Raw genomic sequence first — 15,725 nt, 5'->3', positions numbered from 1 at the left:
TCCTCCTAGTTTTTAAGTTCAGGTGTACCTGCTTCCCTTGATGCTAAAAAGTGGGTTATTAATGAATAAATCACAACTTCTCTTTGACCTACATTATGCATTGGGGATTTGGTCTAAAATGGGGCATGTGGGTAAGAAGAGATTTAAAGCCATAAAATATTCTGTCATAAGAACAATGTCTAAATAAATCACAAAAAAGTACGTTCTGTACTTCTCTATTGAAATGTTAACTATCCTATTAGAAATCAAGTTCCCCAGAGAGAAATCTATAGAAATGAGAACCGAGGACTGCCCTTTAAATTTAGCTTCTCTTTCATCTTCTATTCAAGATAAGGACTACTTTTTTCAGACATTAGTTGACTTGCCTAAAGGGGTTTATCTCCTGGGAAGTCATATTATTTATGGACTGATCAGATACCAGCGACTGCTAATGCATTTCATTAATAATGTTTACAAGCTCACTTGCCTTTTTGCTCTCTAAGGTGTCCAGTGGTTTTCTGTAAAAGTGTATTCCACTTAACAGAGGAAAAAAAAAAAAAAGGTTTTCTTAAAGGTTGTGTTCATGACTAGTATTAGCAAATGAATCTTATTTTTAGTGTAATTAATTTGCTTGATATTTAAAGTAATAACTGAATTTATTATAACATAGAGCAATTGTTTGCTTGTTTTTTTTTTTTAACATAGAGAGACCCCTGGAACTAAGAGTTTTAATCTCTTACCACCCTTTATCAAGGAACTACTATGTGTACAGTACTCAGTAGGAAGTGGGGTGGGATTACTACTTCAGGGCAATGATAATAGCTCAGATTTTCAGGATTATCATGTGTCAGTTATTATGCCAAATAGTTTACACCTAGCATCCTATTTACTCAGTAGCACCAACCTTAGGAAGTAGTAAATATCCTTTTCCACATTGTTAGATGAACAGATTGATGTGCCTGGAGATTTTAAAGAGACTTTCCCATGGTCACACAATTGCATGGAAAATCCTCCCTGTCATTCATTCATTTGACAGTACTTACAAGCATTTTCCATTTGTCAGTACCATGATGGGTTCTAGGAACAAAGCGACCCTGTCACTGTGAAGTTTAAAGCTTAGCAGAACAGCAGTCAAATAAAACATATCGTTATAATAAAGTTCGACAAATGGTTGGTGAAATGAAGTACAGGGTGTTGGAGAGGTGCACAGTCAGGCACACAGAAGTTAATGGTGTACAGGAGTTGGGAGGTTTCTATGCAGATAAAGTATCATACCTAGAACTGGTCAAAAATTCAATATCTACTCTTGATTCATAGAGGATTTTCCATTTCTTCATTTTGCCTATAATTATGGCTTCTCATAACTGTCTGGGAGGAAAGTAAAGCTGAGTCAGAAATGATTAATCTGAAAGCCCTTTTCAGTAGAGTTCAGTTTGTCTTGGATAAGTGTTTGCTCCATCTTTCAGAGGTCATCCCTCCTCCTTAAAGACCTTGAGGCAGGGAGAAGAGGAAGGGTGGGTCTCTAGTCTCTGGGGCCATGTGCTTTTGTCTGCCTGACTGGCTCCCTGTGCTGGCATCTGCAGCCACCGAGCTTGTGGTCTGTTCTTCTCAAACAGCAGACTTTCTTAGTTCCTCTTGGCAGATTAAGGCTCAGGGTGGCTCCAGCAGGAGCTGAGAACACTCTGAGGTCTGGCTATGCCTCACCTTCAGACCTGGCCCAGGCAATCTGAGTTGTGCCTCACACAACCACCTGGTCCCCTAAGAAACACCTTCTAGACACTCTTCAGCCAGATTATTAGTTACTTTGAAGTTTCTAGAAACTAAGGGTAAAGATTTGGGGAAGTTAACCTTGAGTCTTTCCTCTGCCTAATCACTCTGCTGCTCCATGGTAACAAGGACATGGCTCACCCCACTCTGTATTGCAGCTGACAATGAAGTGGCCTCCTGTATGCAGTGAATGGGAGTGGAAGTGTGAGGTTTAGGAACATCTTCCTGTCCTCACTGTCATCTTCACTTGTTAAAAGCTCAGCTTGCTCTCCTGCCATGCTTTGTTTCATCTTTCCATAATCATCCTAGAATTTGCAAAGGGTTTCTCTCTTCTTTCCACCCTTTTACATGAACTGTATGGTATTACCCTGGAAATTCTCTTTTCATATGCTAAAGCAATTTGGACAGACTTTTTCAGGAGACAGCCTGGGCCTTACTACAAATTCCTATATTTGAAGGTTAAAAGCTGAATATTACCCCAGTCATTTTTCTGCATTCCTTCTGCAATAATAAATCTTCCCCTAGAAATGTTGCATCAGGCACAGGGGGGTTAAGACTGTACTCTTGGTTAAGTGAAAGAGAAATGCATACTAATAAACTTTAAAGTACTTCCTCAGTAATACGCATAAGAGCTCTGAGAAAGATTGTGGCACATTTAAGGGACTGCAAGAGACTGATGTGGCTAATAGGTAACAGGAAGACAGGTTCCAGGTGAGCACCAAAGGATATAAAGGAGGCATAGTCATTAAGAGCTTATTCTAAAGTAATTCAAATGACCAACAAATTTATGAAAAATACTCAACAGCATTAGCCATCACAGAAATGCAACTCAAAACCACAAGGAGATATCACCCCAACCTAGTTACAACAGTTATTTTCAAAAATCAAAAAAAAAAAAAACAAATACTGGTGAAGATGTGGAAAAAATGGAGCCCTCATACACTGTTGGTGGGAGGATAAATTATTACTGCCCTTATGGAAAACCAGTATGGAGGTTCCTTGAAAAATTAAAAACAAAGCTACTCTATGATACATTACTCCCACTATTGGGTATATTATCCAAAGGTAAAGACAAAGGTATACCAAAGAAATATATGTTTATAGAAGCATTATTCACAATAACTGAATACAGGAATCAAACTAGATGTCCATCAATGGATGAGTGGATAAAGAAAATGTGGCATATATATACACACACTATATATATGTATATATATATATATATTACATGGAATACTATCATTTGCAGTGAAATGGATGGCACTTGAGGTCATTATAGTAAGTGAAATAAATCAGACATAGGAAGACAAACATCAAATGTTCTTTCTTACAGTTAATCAGAACATTTAATAAAGATTATTAGAGGCTAAGAAGGGAAGGTAGGAATAAGATAGAGGGAGGATGAATAGTGATTACCAAACACAGGTAGAAATATGTTCTAGTATTCTATTTATCACATTGTAGGGACTATAATCTGTTGTATATATTACAAATAACTAAGAAGAGAGATCAAAGACTCCAAACACAAAGTAATGATAAGCAGATGGAAACGTCAATTCCTTTGATTCAATCCGTATGTGTTCATATATATATATGAATATATATATATATATATATATATATATATATATATATCTCAACTGCTCTGATTTGGTCATTACACACTGTATACATGTAATTAAAACTGTACCCGCAGAGCCAGGCACAGTGGCACACACATGTAATCCCAGCAGCTCAGGAGGCTGAGGCAGGAGGATTGTGAGTTCAAAGCCAGCCTCAGCAAAAGCGAGGCACTAAGCAACTCAGTGGGACCCTGTCTCTAAATAAAATACAAAATAGGGCTGGGGATGTGGCTCAGTGGTTGAGTGCCTCTGAGTTCAGTCCCTAATACCAAAACAAAACAAAACTGTACTCGCAAATTTGTACAATTAAAATAAAATCTTTTAAAATTAATAAAATAAAGAGCTTATTCTATGTCACTAGAGGAAGTCATTGAATGAAATAACAAAAATAAAGTGGGAGAATCAGATATGTTTGTGGAAAGACTCCCCCTTGTTACAGAATGGACTGGAGGGAAGAAAACAAGACTAGATGTAAGGATTCAGAGAAGTCAATTTCAGGGGCCTAGGCAAGAGGTGACAAGCAGGACTAAGCACAAGCAGAGGACCTAACAGAGACAAGTTTTGTGATTAGCTCTATACTAGGAGGTAAGGACAAGCAAAGACTTAAGGATGACCCTAAGTTCTGGCTTGAGAAATGAGTAGATGCAGGTGACTTTTTCTAAGACAGGAAACTCTTGATCTATAACAGATTTCTAGCAATGGGTGAGGTGGTAGGGTTTAACTTTGGGAATTCTGAGTACGAGATGCCTGACAGCCTTCTAAGATCTTCAGTGTCCCATATGAGCTCACGATCTGTTTTATGACATGAGAAATTAAAGTAAAATTTATTACAAAACTCTTTACTGCCAGCAGTTGCCTTTTCTGAACACTTGATTTGAACATAAAATGAGGGCACTGATTACTAGATTCTGCAGTTTGTGGTTGACCACATGGTATTCTTTCTACCCTCAAAAAAGTTTCTTAATGTACGCAGACATCCACATTCCTCAGGTTTTAATTCAGATAATAACCTACTAATCAATTTTTTGGTGGGAGTGCCAGGGATTGAACTCAGGGACACTCAACCACTGAGCCACACCCCCAGCCCTTCTTTGTATTTTATTTAGAGACAGGGTCTCCCTGAGTTGCTTAGCACCTCACCATTGCTGAGGCTGGCTTTGAACTTATGATCCTCCTGCCTCAGCTTCCTGAGCCACTGGGATTATGGGCATGCACCACCACACCTGGCCCCACTAATCATTTTTAAGGTGAACTGAACCCATGTCCTCTTACCACGGAGAACAGAATATAAATAATGCTTTATATGAAATGTTGGTATTCGATGCCAGACTTGCATTTAAGTGGCCAAATGGCTCTCATTTCTAATTATTGCTGAAAAAAAAATCAACAAACCAAATAATCTAAAACCAGTGCTGTCATTTTGTTAGCTATCCAACCTAAAATGATTTTTATTAAAGTGTCATATAAAAAATTGACCTATTTATTATCTAGGCTTATTTTTTAATCTAACTTATTTTAGAAGATATCCCAGGAAGATAATTTCTCAAAGATACTAGTTTACCAATTTTCTTCTTTAATGGCTAGAAAAGTTGTTTACTTACACTTGTTTGAGCAACTTTTAATGTAGTCTCTATGCATTGTAACCATTTTTTTTAAAAAAAACAAGGGAATTACGAGATTTTTAAGTTAACTATCAAGGTCTCCATTTGAAACTGTCTTTGAGTAGAGCCAAAATTATTCTCTGAGGAGAATAATGACCCTGCTTATGCAGTAGTGAGGAGTGTTTTGTTGTTTTTTTTTAATTTTTAAATTTTGTTGCTGTTTTTAAATTTTAAACAGAAGTCCTTATTAATACCCAGCCAGATTGTTCAAACATATGGCTCTCAACTCAACTAGCAACACAGACTGATTGCACCCCAGTTATAAATCAGGTATTTATTGTCAAGCTCACCGCTGTTCATTAGTTGGCAATAGTTCAGGTCAGAAAAACAATGCACAATCTGATGTGTGTTTGAAGGACATGCTATCATCAGTCTTCTCAACCTGCTCTGAAATTCATTCCTGGGCTAAGTCAAATACTAAAGTACTGGGTACTTGGATATTAAAACAATTTGAAATTAATCTAAAACTAATTAAATTCCCTCTGTTCAGCAAAATGAAGGGAGGTTTGTTCATTCAATTTACAGCCAATGAATTGCTATACCCAAAGCAGTAGGTCTATGAAACAGACAAAGACAGGGTTCTGCTTCTCAAAGACCCTGTCCATCCATATTTATTTTTTTTTTTACTTATAAAGACCAAATAGGAAACTATGGTTCTAAGTGGCAAATTTAAAAATAGAGAAATATACAGGGTATAGAAGCACAAGGTGGGAACCTTACCCAGCCAGAGTACAGAGGAAGGGAAGGGGAGGAAAGCCTACAGCACACTGAGGTGTCCTAGAATATTGCCATCCACTCTCAGAGGATTGCTGTAGTTCAGGGTCAAACAAGGGGAAGTATAAGAAAGCACTTTCACAGATGAAAAGCAGCTACCCAGATGAGGGTGCATGCATCAACAACAGCGCCTTTGGCTGTAACACAGAAATCGCAAATTGGCTTAGTAAATATGGAAATTTAGTAAATATGGAAATTTATCATTTCACCTAACAACAAGTCCAGAGAAAGGGTAGGCTCTAAAGTCGATTGACTTAGTGACTTGATTATGTCATCGGGAACCCCATTCTTCACTCTCTCAGCTCTGCCTTTCTCAGGATGGAGTGCTTTATAAGGTCACAAGGAGACCAGACCAGTTTCAGGCAATATGGTAAACACACAGAGTCTCAGGGAAGACAGAGACCATCTTTCCCTGTCTCCTTCTTAGGAGGCAGAAAATATCCCCAGATGACCCTTAATGATATCACCTCACATCTCAAAAATCCTGGATTTGGACATGTGCCCATTTATAAAGCCATCAATAATAAAGGCCAGGAGATACTGTTATAGTATCGTGTCGTGTGGGACACTATCTGTTTTGTAGACTAAGCTGGGTGACCTGAGAGCTGGAAATCTCTCAATTGCCTAGTTATTTATGTATTTCTTACCCAATGAGATACTGATATTTCCCTATTTTCAATGTATGGAAAAAGCAAAATGGTTGGGAAATGATAAAATCATATCATACAGTTCACTGTGCAACCCAAATTCATGCATTTAAACAAAACTTACCAAAATCTACCAGCTTAATTCCACCTTCAGTAGTCAACAGAATGTTATTTCCTTTTATATCACGGTGGATAGTTTTGTTGTTATGTAAATGCTGAAGTCCCTAGTAGGTGAGAAATAATAATGACTTTTTTTTAAAAAAAAGGCATCAAACCAAAAAATATTTTTCATATAATACATTTGGGAAAAATAAACAGTAAATACATGAAAAAATTAAAATTCACCCTTCACTATTTTACCTTCAGTTAGTCAAATCAAAGATCATCTTTTACACTTTGGATTATATAAAAATTTACAAAACCAAAGCATGCTCCTTAGCTTTTACTAAACATTTGATTAGAAAATGTGTTCATTTCAATAGAGGAAAATTTTTTTTATATATTTATTTAAGGTGATGGCAAATGAAAACGTATTAATTAAAAAAATACATCACTATTTTCATCACTATTGTGGTCTAAGAAACACAGGAAATCAGAATTCAGGATCCTGTTGCTACAAGGAAAGTCAATTTCTAATGGAAAATAGGAATTAGTCATGAAAAGCATTTCAGACTTTGCATATACTTTTGCATCAATAAATACTAATGTAGAAATATTTTTCTAAAAATAGGACCTACACTTTTTATTTAATTAAAGCAGCCTCATAATTAATGCACAAAGAATTTAAATTGCCTTACCATTAATGCTTCATGTAAAATATAAGCAATTACAGGCTCACTCATTCTTTCACCCCTCTTCAGAAATCCTTTCACAAGATCAGTCACGGATCCTCCATTGCACAGCTAAAAAAGAGTATTTCAAGATGCATATGACACTGAAGTTTTGGGCTGCAAAAAGTTTTCCTAAAACATTTTTTTTAAAAAATTGTCCCAACCTTCTGTTTTAAATGATTACTTTCATTATCTTTATGGACTCACAAATGAAATGAGCATACAAACTTGTAGGTATGTACAACTGATTTTTAAAACAGTTTTCATATAAATTAATTTTTAGAAGAGAATCTGAAGAAGCACTGAGCTTGATTTTTAAAATTAATGGTAATAATTATAATTCTACAAATTATTCCCAGATTTTATGATTCAGAGTTTAAAAGCAGCAGTGTAATAGACTCAATGGTCTCAATCCATACCTATCTACTATTATATATGTACTCTAATTTCTTTTTTAAAATCACATCCTTTTGGCAAATTTTGAATGCATTAAGGAATGATTAAAATAATATTTTAGAAAACTATTTAAATATAATATTTCCTATATTATTTGCATCCCCTAAATACCCAACAACTCACCCAAAATAGAAAGAATCTAAATAGAAAACAAGAAGAATAAAGAAGATAGGGGAAATTTTCACATCTGGGCTGTACAAACTTAGGTAACACTAAATCCCATGAGTAACTTTCAAAGAAGCTACACTACTTGATGGATGGATTAACACTGATATTAGCAGTGAACATGAGAGGGGAAGTAATTTGGCAAATAGTCCTAAACCCAGAGAATATCCCAAGAATGTTTTGGCTCCATAGGTCCTTGATCCTCAATGTCTGATTCTTTGGTCTTTGTTTTTGGCCTTGACCCTCAGCTCGGGACTCTTAATGGTGTCTCCCCTCCCCACCCTGATCTACTGGATCTTTTCCAACTGCCTTTGGTGCCCACCAGTGCCTGGGATCTAAAAGAGCAATAATTTCCTTGACCCTCTTCTAACTCAAGTACAGACAGAAAGGAGGTGAGAGCAAGTATATTTTTAGCATCCTGGTTTGAAATAACTGAATACATTTTCTCAAAACCTTTTTCTGATATGGTAATTAAATTTTGCTAGATGCCTGAACACTACTTCTGGTACATTATGGATTAGATAGTAATAGCTAAGATGCACTGAGCACTTAAAACTTGATGCCGTGCACATTTCTAATCCATTTACATGAATTATCTCTAAACCTCACCAACTCTCTGAAGTAGGTATTATCATCTTCATATTAAAGATGAAGAAACTGAAGCACATTCATAATTAGTCTTTCTACACTCAAAAATAATTTCTTTCAGCTAATACGGGAACATCTGCAGCCTAGCATTTCAAGAGCTGCATCTTGTTCTGTATCAGGAAGGGGATGCTGTTTAAACTGGATAAGTAAGACAGGGTTGTTACCCTGGAAGCAACGTACAGGGTCAGACTGCCTCCGCTCTGGACCAGCAATACTGGTTCACAAAATTACCCCTGATGGAAAACAAACTGCATCCTTCACAATTGCAAACCACTTATTTAAAAGGACCCATATTTTAGAACTAGTTCAAAAATTCCTAAAAGCCACTGAAGGAAGACTAAATTTTTCATTCTATTTCTCCAAAGTGTACCCTCTCTTTGACTGCACCTTTTGCAGTTGATGATTGTGGAAGAAATACGAAAGCTATCAGAATAAAAATGGAGTCACTTGTGCCAACCCTACAGAATAAAATAAACAAATACACAAAGCCTGGAGTTTATGAAGAAAGGGTTCTTAAACTTGAATCACAAAACACTATCAGGATCACAAACTGGCATAGAGGTCACCCTACATGAAAATTTCTACTAGGTCTTCTACCTGGCAATGTCTATGCAACCTTGGACTATCACCACTCATGTTATTAATCATAGTGCCAGGGATTATTGTTTCAAATATTTGATGTGATCATCCTCATTTTGTGTATTAGAAAGAAAAAAACTTTCCCTCTTGCCTCAATCTCTGTGAATATGCACACAGTGTACTAAGGTATGAATATTCCCATTGCGGTAACCTGCTATTCCCACCCCACAAGAAATCAGAATTCTTGGGGGGAAAAAAATCTCTCCCTGATTGCTTTATTTAGGTTGACACTACACTATTATTTGGCTTCTTTGACTTAGCATAATGAGTTTCAGATTCATCCACATAGTTGCACATTCTTTCTTAAATGCTGTTTTAATGTTGTTTCTTTTTTTGATGCTGAGTATTGCATTGATTGGACAAACCACATCATGGATTTACTCAAAGATATCTCACTTGTTTTCCGTTTTTGGCAATTATGAGTAGACTTCTGTGACTATTCATGTAAAGGTTTTTTTAAATTAATTTTTATTTGTTTTAATTAGTTATCCATGACAGTAGAATGCATTTATACACTTTGATATATCATATATAGATGGGATATAATTTCTCATTTTTCTGAGTGTACATGTTGCAGAATCATATTGTCATGCAGTCACATATATACATACAGTAATAATGTCTGTTTCATTCTACTATCTTTCCTATCCTCATATCCCTTCCTCTCCCCTCCCATTACTTCCCTTACCTAATCTAAGGTAATGCTATGCTTGTCTAGTACCCACCGCCTTATTGTGAATTAGCATCCTCATATTAGAGAAAACATTTGGCCTTTGGTTTTTGGGGATTGGCTTATTTCACTTAGCATGATATTCTCCAACTCCATCCATTTACTGGCAAATGTCAAAATTTCACTCTTCTTTAATGCTGAGTAATATTCCATTGAGTATATACACCACATTTTCTTTATCCATTCATCGATTGAAGGACACCTAGGTTGGTTCCATAGTTTAGCTATTGTGAATTGAGCTGCTACAAACATTGATGCAGCTACATTACTGTAATATGCTGATTTTAAGTCATTTGGGTATAAACCAAGGAGTGGGATAGCTAGGTCAAATGGTGGTTCCATTCCAAGTTTTCTGAGGAATCTTCATACTGCTTTCCAGGTTGGTTGCACCAATTTGCAGTCCCACCAGCAATGTTTCTTTATTGTTGTTGTTTGTTTGTTTGTTTTTGTAGTTGTAGGTGGACAGCATGCCTTTACTTTATTTGTTTATTTTTATGTGGTGCTAAGGATCAAACTCAGTGTCTCACATGTGCAAGTCAAGCACTCTGCCACTGAGCTACAGCCCCATCCCTCATGTTAATGTTAGTATTAAGTTTTAATTTCTCTTGGCTAAGTACCTGAGAGGGAACTGCTGAAGGTTGTTTGTTTAACCGTCTCTACACTGCTGAACTATCAAAATGGTCATACCATTCTGCATCCCCACAAGCAATGTATGAGATTCCTAGTTGCTACACATTCTCACCAGTACTTGATTTATAAAGTGGTTTCTTAAAGCCATTTTAAATGGCCTTAGTATTTCTTTGTGATTTTAATGTGGGTTTTCCTAATAACTAAGATGTCGGCCATCTTTTCATGTACTTATTTGCTGTCCATATATTTTCTTTGGAAAATATTCAAAATTTCTGTTCATTTTTTTTATCCATCATTTGCTTTCTTATTATTGATCTTTTTAGAATTCTTTATATATTCTGGATACAAGTCCTTTACAGGCAGGTATTTTTAAACATTTTCTTCTAGTCTGTGGCTTGCACTTTTATTTGAAGGGTCTTTTGAAGAGCGTTACGTTCTAAATCTATCATTTTAAAAAAATTTATAGAATTTGCTTTTGGTGTCATATCTAAGAAATTTTTGCCTAACCAAGGCCACAAAACTTTTCTCCTATAATTTCTTCAGGAAGTTTTACAGTTTTCAGTCTCACATAAAGTAGGTGTCTAATTCATTTTAACTTACAGGTGTGGGTTATATAGAGATGTACAATTAATATAGCACATTTTTTATGTTAGTTAAAAGTGTCCCAAGAAACAGAAGCTAGAACTCTGAATTGAGTTTAAAATCTAGTTGCCAACACCAAGAACAGGCAAATCTTAAATGCATATTGCTACGTGAAAGAAGGCAATATGAAAAGACTACTGTTTGTATGATTCCAAGAATACTATATTCCAGAAAAGACAAAACCAGAAACAACAAAATCAGTAGTTGTTGGTGGTTCTGGGGGAATGAATAGGGAAAGCATAGTACTTTTCGGGCAGTAAAATGAATTTGTGTGATATTATAATGGTACATACACATCATTACATATTTATCAGAATCCATAAGCTGTACAACACAAAGAGTAAACCCTAATGTAAACCATGAACTCGAGTTAGTTATTAATATTGCTTCATAAATTTTAACAAACCTACTACACTAATGCAAGATGTTATAATGTGGAGGAGTGAAGAGGAGCTCTCTGTACTCACTGTTCAATTTTGCTGCAAACCTAAAACTGCTGAAAAGATTCAGTCTATTTATTTTTTTAAAAGTACACCCTCGTTGCTAACACCAAGACTATGTAAAAGGGACCTGAAATAACGAAGGAACACACAAATAAAGCCCCCTTATAGTGTTTTGTCAGAAACTACACTGTTTATTCATGGTTGAATTTTATATCCAATACATTTTTACAGAAGCAAGGTACTGATCCAGAAAAAAATCTTGGAGATACACACACACACACAAACACACACACACACACGTACATATTTATACATATAGAAATTTTCATCATAAGATATTTAATTTAATAATGATTTTTAGAAGAATCATAATTTATTTATTCATATTCAACAAATATTTGTTGAACTGTTAATATATGCAAGGCACTGAACTAGGAATAAATCAAAGGTGCCAGTACAGTTTCTGCTTCAAGCCTAAAAATATGTTCAGAACAGTGGTTTTCAACCATAGAAGATTTTGCTTCCAGGGACATTTCACAATGTTTGGAGAGTTCTTTTTATCAACAGGGCTGGGGAACTGCTTCTGGCATCCAGAGGCCAGGGAGGCTGCCAAACATCCCCAAAATGCACAGGACAGTCCTCCACAAAAATGAACCATTCAAACTAAAATGTCCATAGTGCCAAGGTCAAAAAAAAAAAAAAAAAGAAAAAGAAAGAATAAAAAGAAACCTAACTAGAGGGACAATAAACAATTACCAAAATTATATGTTAGGTCTTGAATTATAGTTATGTGGATAAAAAGACTTGTGTGCAAAGTACTGTAGAATTTCACAACAAGACTTGATAACATTCGGTTGAAAGGGGAAAAGAAAAGGTTATAGATAAAGAGCAGATGGAATGTGCTAACACGTAGGTTGATAACAGTTTTCTCCAGGTTATTTCGGCCTAATTACTTTATTTATTATGTCTTCTAGAATACAGAATTATACTTTGGAGGGGAGCAAATGATTCCATTTTATTATTATTTTTTTATTGGTTCTCAAAACATTACAATGATCTTGACATATCATATATCATACATTTGATTCAAATGGGGTATGAATTCTTATTTTTACCATGTGTACAGATTGCAGTATCACATTGGTTATACATCCGCATTTATACATACTACCATACTAGTGTCTGTTGTATTCTGCTGCCTTTCCATTTTATTATATTTATGTTCATTTTTTCCCTTAGTCCTTTTAAAATAATACTCAGAAAAAAAGGCTTTTCTCCAAAAGGATATTTTCTGACCCTAACAACATGATAACTAAATCATTTTCTTACAACTTAACTTAAGCAAACAAAACTTTTAAAAGGAAGTTATGATTAGAATCCAAACAAGAAACTTTCAGTGGTAGAAAAGAAAAAGACCTTATATCGATGAACACTGTACTCTACCGCTATAGGACCCACTGAGCTAGCTTGTAGATCAGGAGACAGAACCTCACAACTGATTGTACACTAAAATGCAGTTTTCAGTCATTCTGAGATGTGAATAGCTTGCTTCAGAAGAAAAAGCAAAGTCACCCTACAATGTGAAGTCAGATACATGAATACTAATTCTCTAAGAAGTCTATGAAAAGTCAGTGACGATGAAAAAAGAAAAAAATAATAATTTCATAATCTTCTATTTCAGAGAAAAGTAGACAACATGGAAAAAATTAAAAACATTTCCATCCAGCCAAGAAGCAAAAAAGAGACCACAATAATAGTTGGAACACATCAAAAGTACTAACTACAATTACCTCCTTACCTTAGGCATAAATATACCAACCTATCTGAAAATATATATACAGAAATTTAAAGCAAATAAGAAATCTTTCTTCAAATTTAAATTTTGTTGCTTAACTTTCATCTAGTAACCCTTAAGTTTCACCTGATAAATTCCCTATGTATTACCTAAGCAGTTCAATTAAGATAGTAATTTCACACATAGGATGTGTAATAAGTTTGTATTCTAATTTACATTAGCTAAGTATTTCTTACAAATAATAAAGTACAATCTTAGGAGCTACATGACCTCACTTCCATTCCCAATAAACACAACCACTTGGTTTTTGTTTTGCTTTGTTTTGTTTTTTTGAGATTAAAAATTACTTTTAAAACAAACTAAAAATCATATTCTGAGTTTCATATATAAAGAATAGAGTATGTTAGGAAAAGTGAGATATTCAAGTTTTACTTATAGACAATGGCATATTTGAAAATATCACCAGTCTTATTTTTTGCATGCCTTCTACTAGATTGTTTGTTACATAATGCTATGAAATATAATTCATATTTAGAAATCAGTGGTTTGAGAGTAAAAAGCAAACAAAATCTACATAAAAATTGCAAAGAGATAACAAATTGAAGTCAGAGATAGAACCTCCTCATTCTTTCCGCCCAAATATGGAGACTCCCCTGCATGATATCTTGGAAGGAGGCCTCCTCCTCTATCTGGAAGTAGTAATGAGATGAAGAACAAAGAGAAAGAGGGAAGAAGCCAGACTTAGTGGTACATGCTATACAGTCTCAGCTGACCCAGAAGGCTGAGGTGGAGGATTCTTGAGCCCAGGCATTCGAGATCAGGCTGGGCAAGAAGTGAGACCCTGTCTATCTGTGTCTCTTTCCCTCCCTCCCTTCCTCCCTCCCTTCCTCCCTTCCTTCCTTCCTTCCTTCCTTCCTTCCTTCCTTCCTTCCTTCCTTCCTTCCTTCCTTCCTCCCCCCTACACACATACACATTCACACACACACCACACACACACACACACACACACACACACACACACACACACTAAATAAATAAATAAAAAAAATAAAAACCCAAAGAGAAAGAAGAAATTCCTTTCTCTCTTGTGCATCTATTTTATAAAGAACAAACACTAAGATTTTAACACTGTTGCTTTTACGGCTTTGTATGTATACTAGAGTCAGTGTAAACCCAGCCTCTTGTCCTTCAAAGGTACAGAATTCCTATTTTGTAGGGCCTGAGACACGCAGGTTTTATTCACTTACTCATTCATTCATTTCATTTGTTAAGTTACATTGAAAAAAGAAATACCCCACAATTATTTTAATTACTGAGATTAGTGACAGAGAAAAATCACAAATGACAAGATTTTAAGTCAACTATTTTCTTCATTTTTTTTCCTTCTGTATATTAGTTTATATTAGTTTGTCTGCTTGGCTATTGTTGTGTTTATCATTAGGGGAAAACATTGGGCAAGGTTTTACAAGGACCCTGACTAGGGGAAAAAAACCTAAGTTCTTAATAATTCCTTCCTTTTGGTTCCTTCCCAACCCTTCCATACCCTTTCCATGCACAGAATTTGTTTTTCTGACTGTTGCCTAAGCAGGACCCCTGGCTTAATTTTCAGAATACAAAGAAGTTTTATGAATGAAACTTCAAAAGTCAAGCTGAAATGGAAAACAAATGGAAGAAAAAGGAGAAAACAACAAAATGAAGATTATTAAAATGATAATAAGTACAAAAATCGATACTTCACAAATTCCTTTGTGGCTGAAGATCTTCCCAAAGAATCCTCAAATATGATACTGTCATGAACTCCCTAATTCCTCATTAAGAATTAGTAAATTTTTAATGGTCTTAGATGAAATTCACTTGTGCTCAACTAGCATAAAATGCATTTTCCATGTGTCACAAAGAAAAGTAACAAGGTATCCTTAAAACTGAAATATCCAGTTGTTCTTCATGAACATGAAGGATTAAAATACATAAAATAAAATGCAAATATTCTTTAATTAGGCAATAGATCATAAAAGACAAAAATGAGCTGATGTTTCTCTCAAAATAATAGGTGAACAGAGATGTCATAGCATATACAATTTCTAAAGCACTAAGATAAGACTAAAAGAGAATTTATAATAGGAGACCCAAAACTCTTAAGTATAGCTTTGCAATACAATGCTAAAATAGGCACATAATGTTCTTTAATCAAACAAAATTAGAGTACAATTTTCCTAGGCCAGAGCTAGACTAATTAAATAACAGCAGCATTGAAAGTGAATTCTCTATCCTGGCAGTAGGCAAGCATAAAAAATAAA

General features: G+C 35.2%; 1 protein-coding gene across 1 annotated transcript in view; it reads right to left on the bottom strand.

Annotated features, from left to right (window-relative positions):
* The window catches only part of Myo3a (myosin IIIA), a 200,593-nt gene that overhangs the window by 171,242 nt on the left and 13,626 nt on the right, over window positions 1–15,725 (bottom strand). The window contains exons 3-4 of the mRNA XM_026401190.2: window positions 7,248–7,352; window positions 6,575–6,674 (exon numbers count right to left, since the gene is read on the bottom strand). Coding sequence (XP_026256975.2) covers window positions 6,575–6,674; window positions 7,248–7,352 — 205 coding nt within the window. The remainder of the gene's footprint in view (window positions 1–6,574; window positions 6,675–7,247; window positions 7,353–15,725) is intronic.

The sequence above is a fragment of the Urocitellus parryii genome, chromosome 9 (assembly GCF_045843805.1).
Source record: "Urocitellus parryii isolate mUroPar1 chromosome 9, mUroPar1.hap1, whole genome shotgun sequence".
NCBI lineage: Eukaryota > Metazoa > Chordata > Mammalia > Rodentia > Sciuridae > Urocitellus > Urocitellus parryii.
This window is presented reverse-complemented; position numbering and strand designations above follow the sequence as displayed.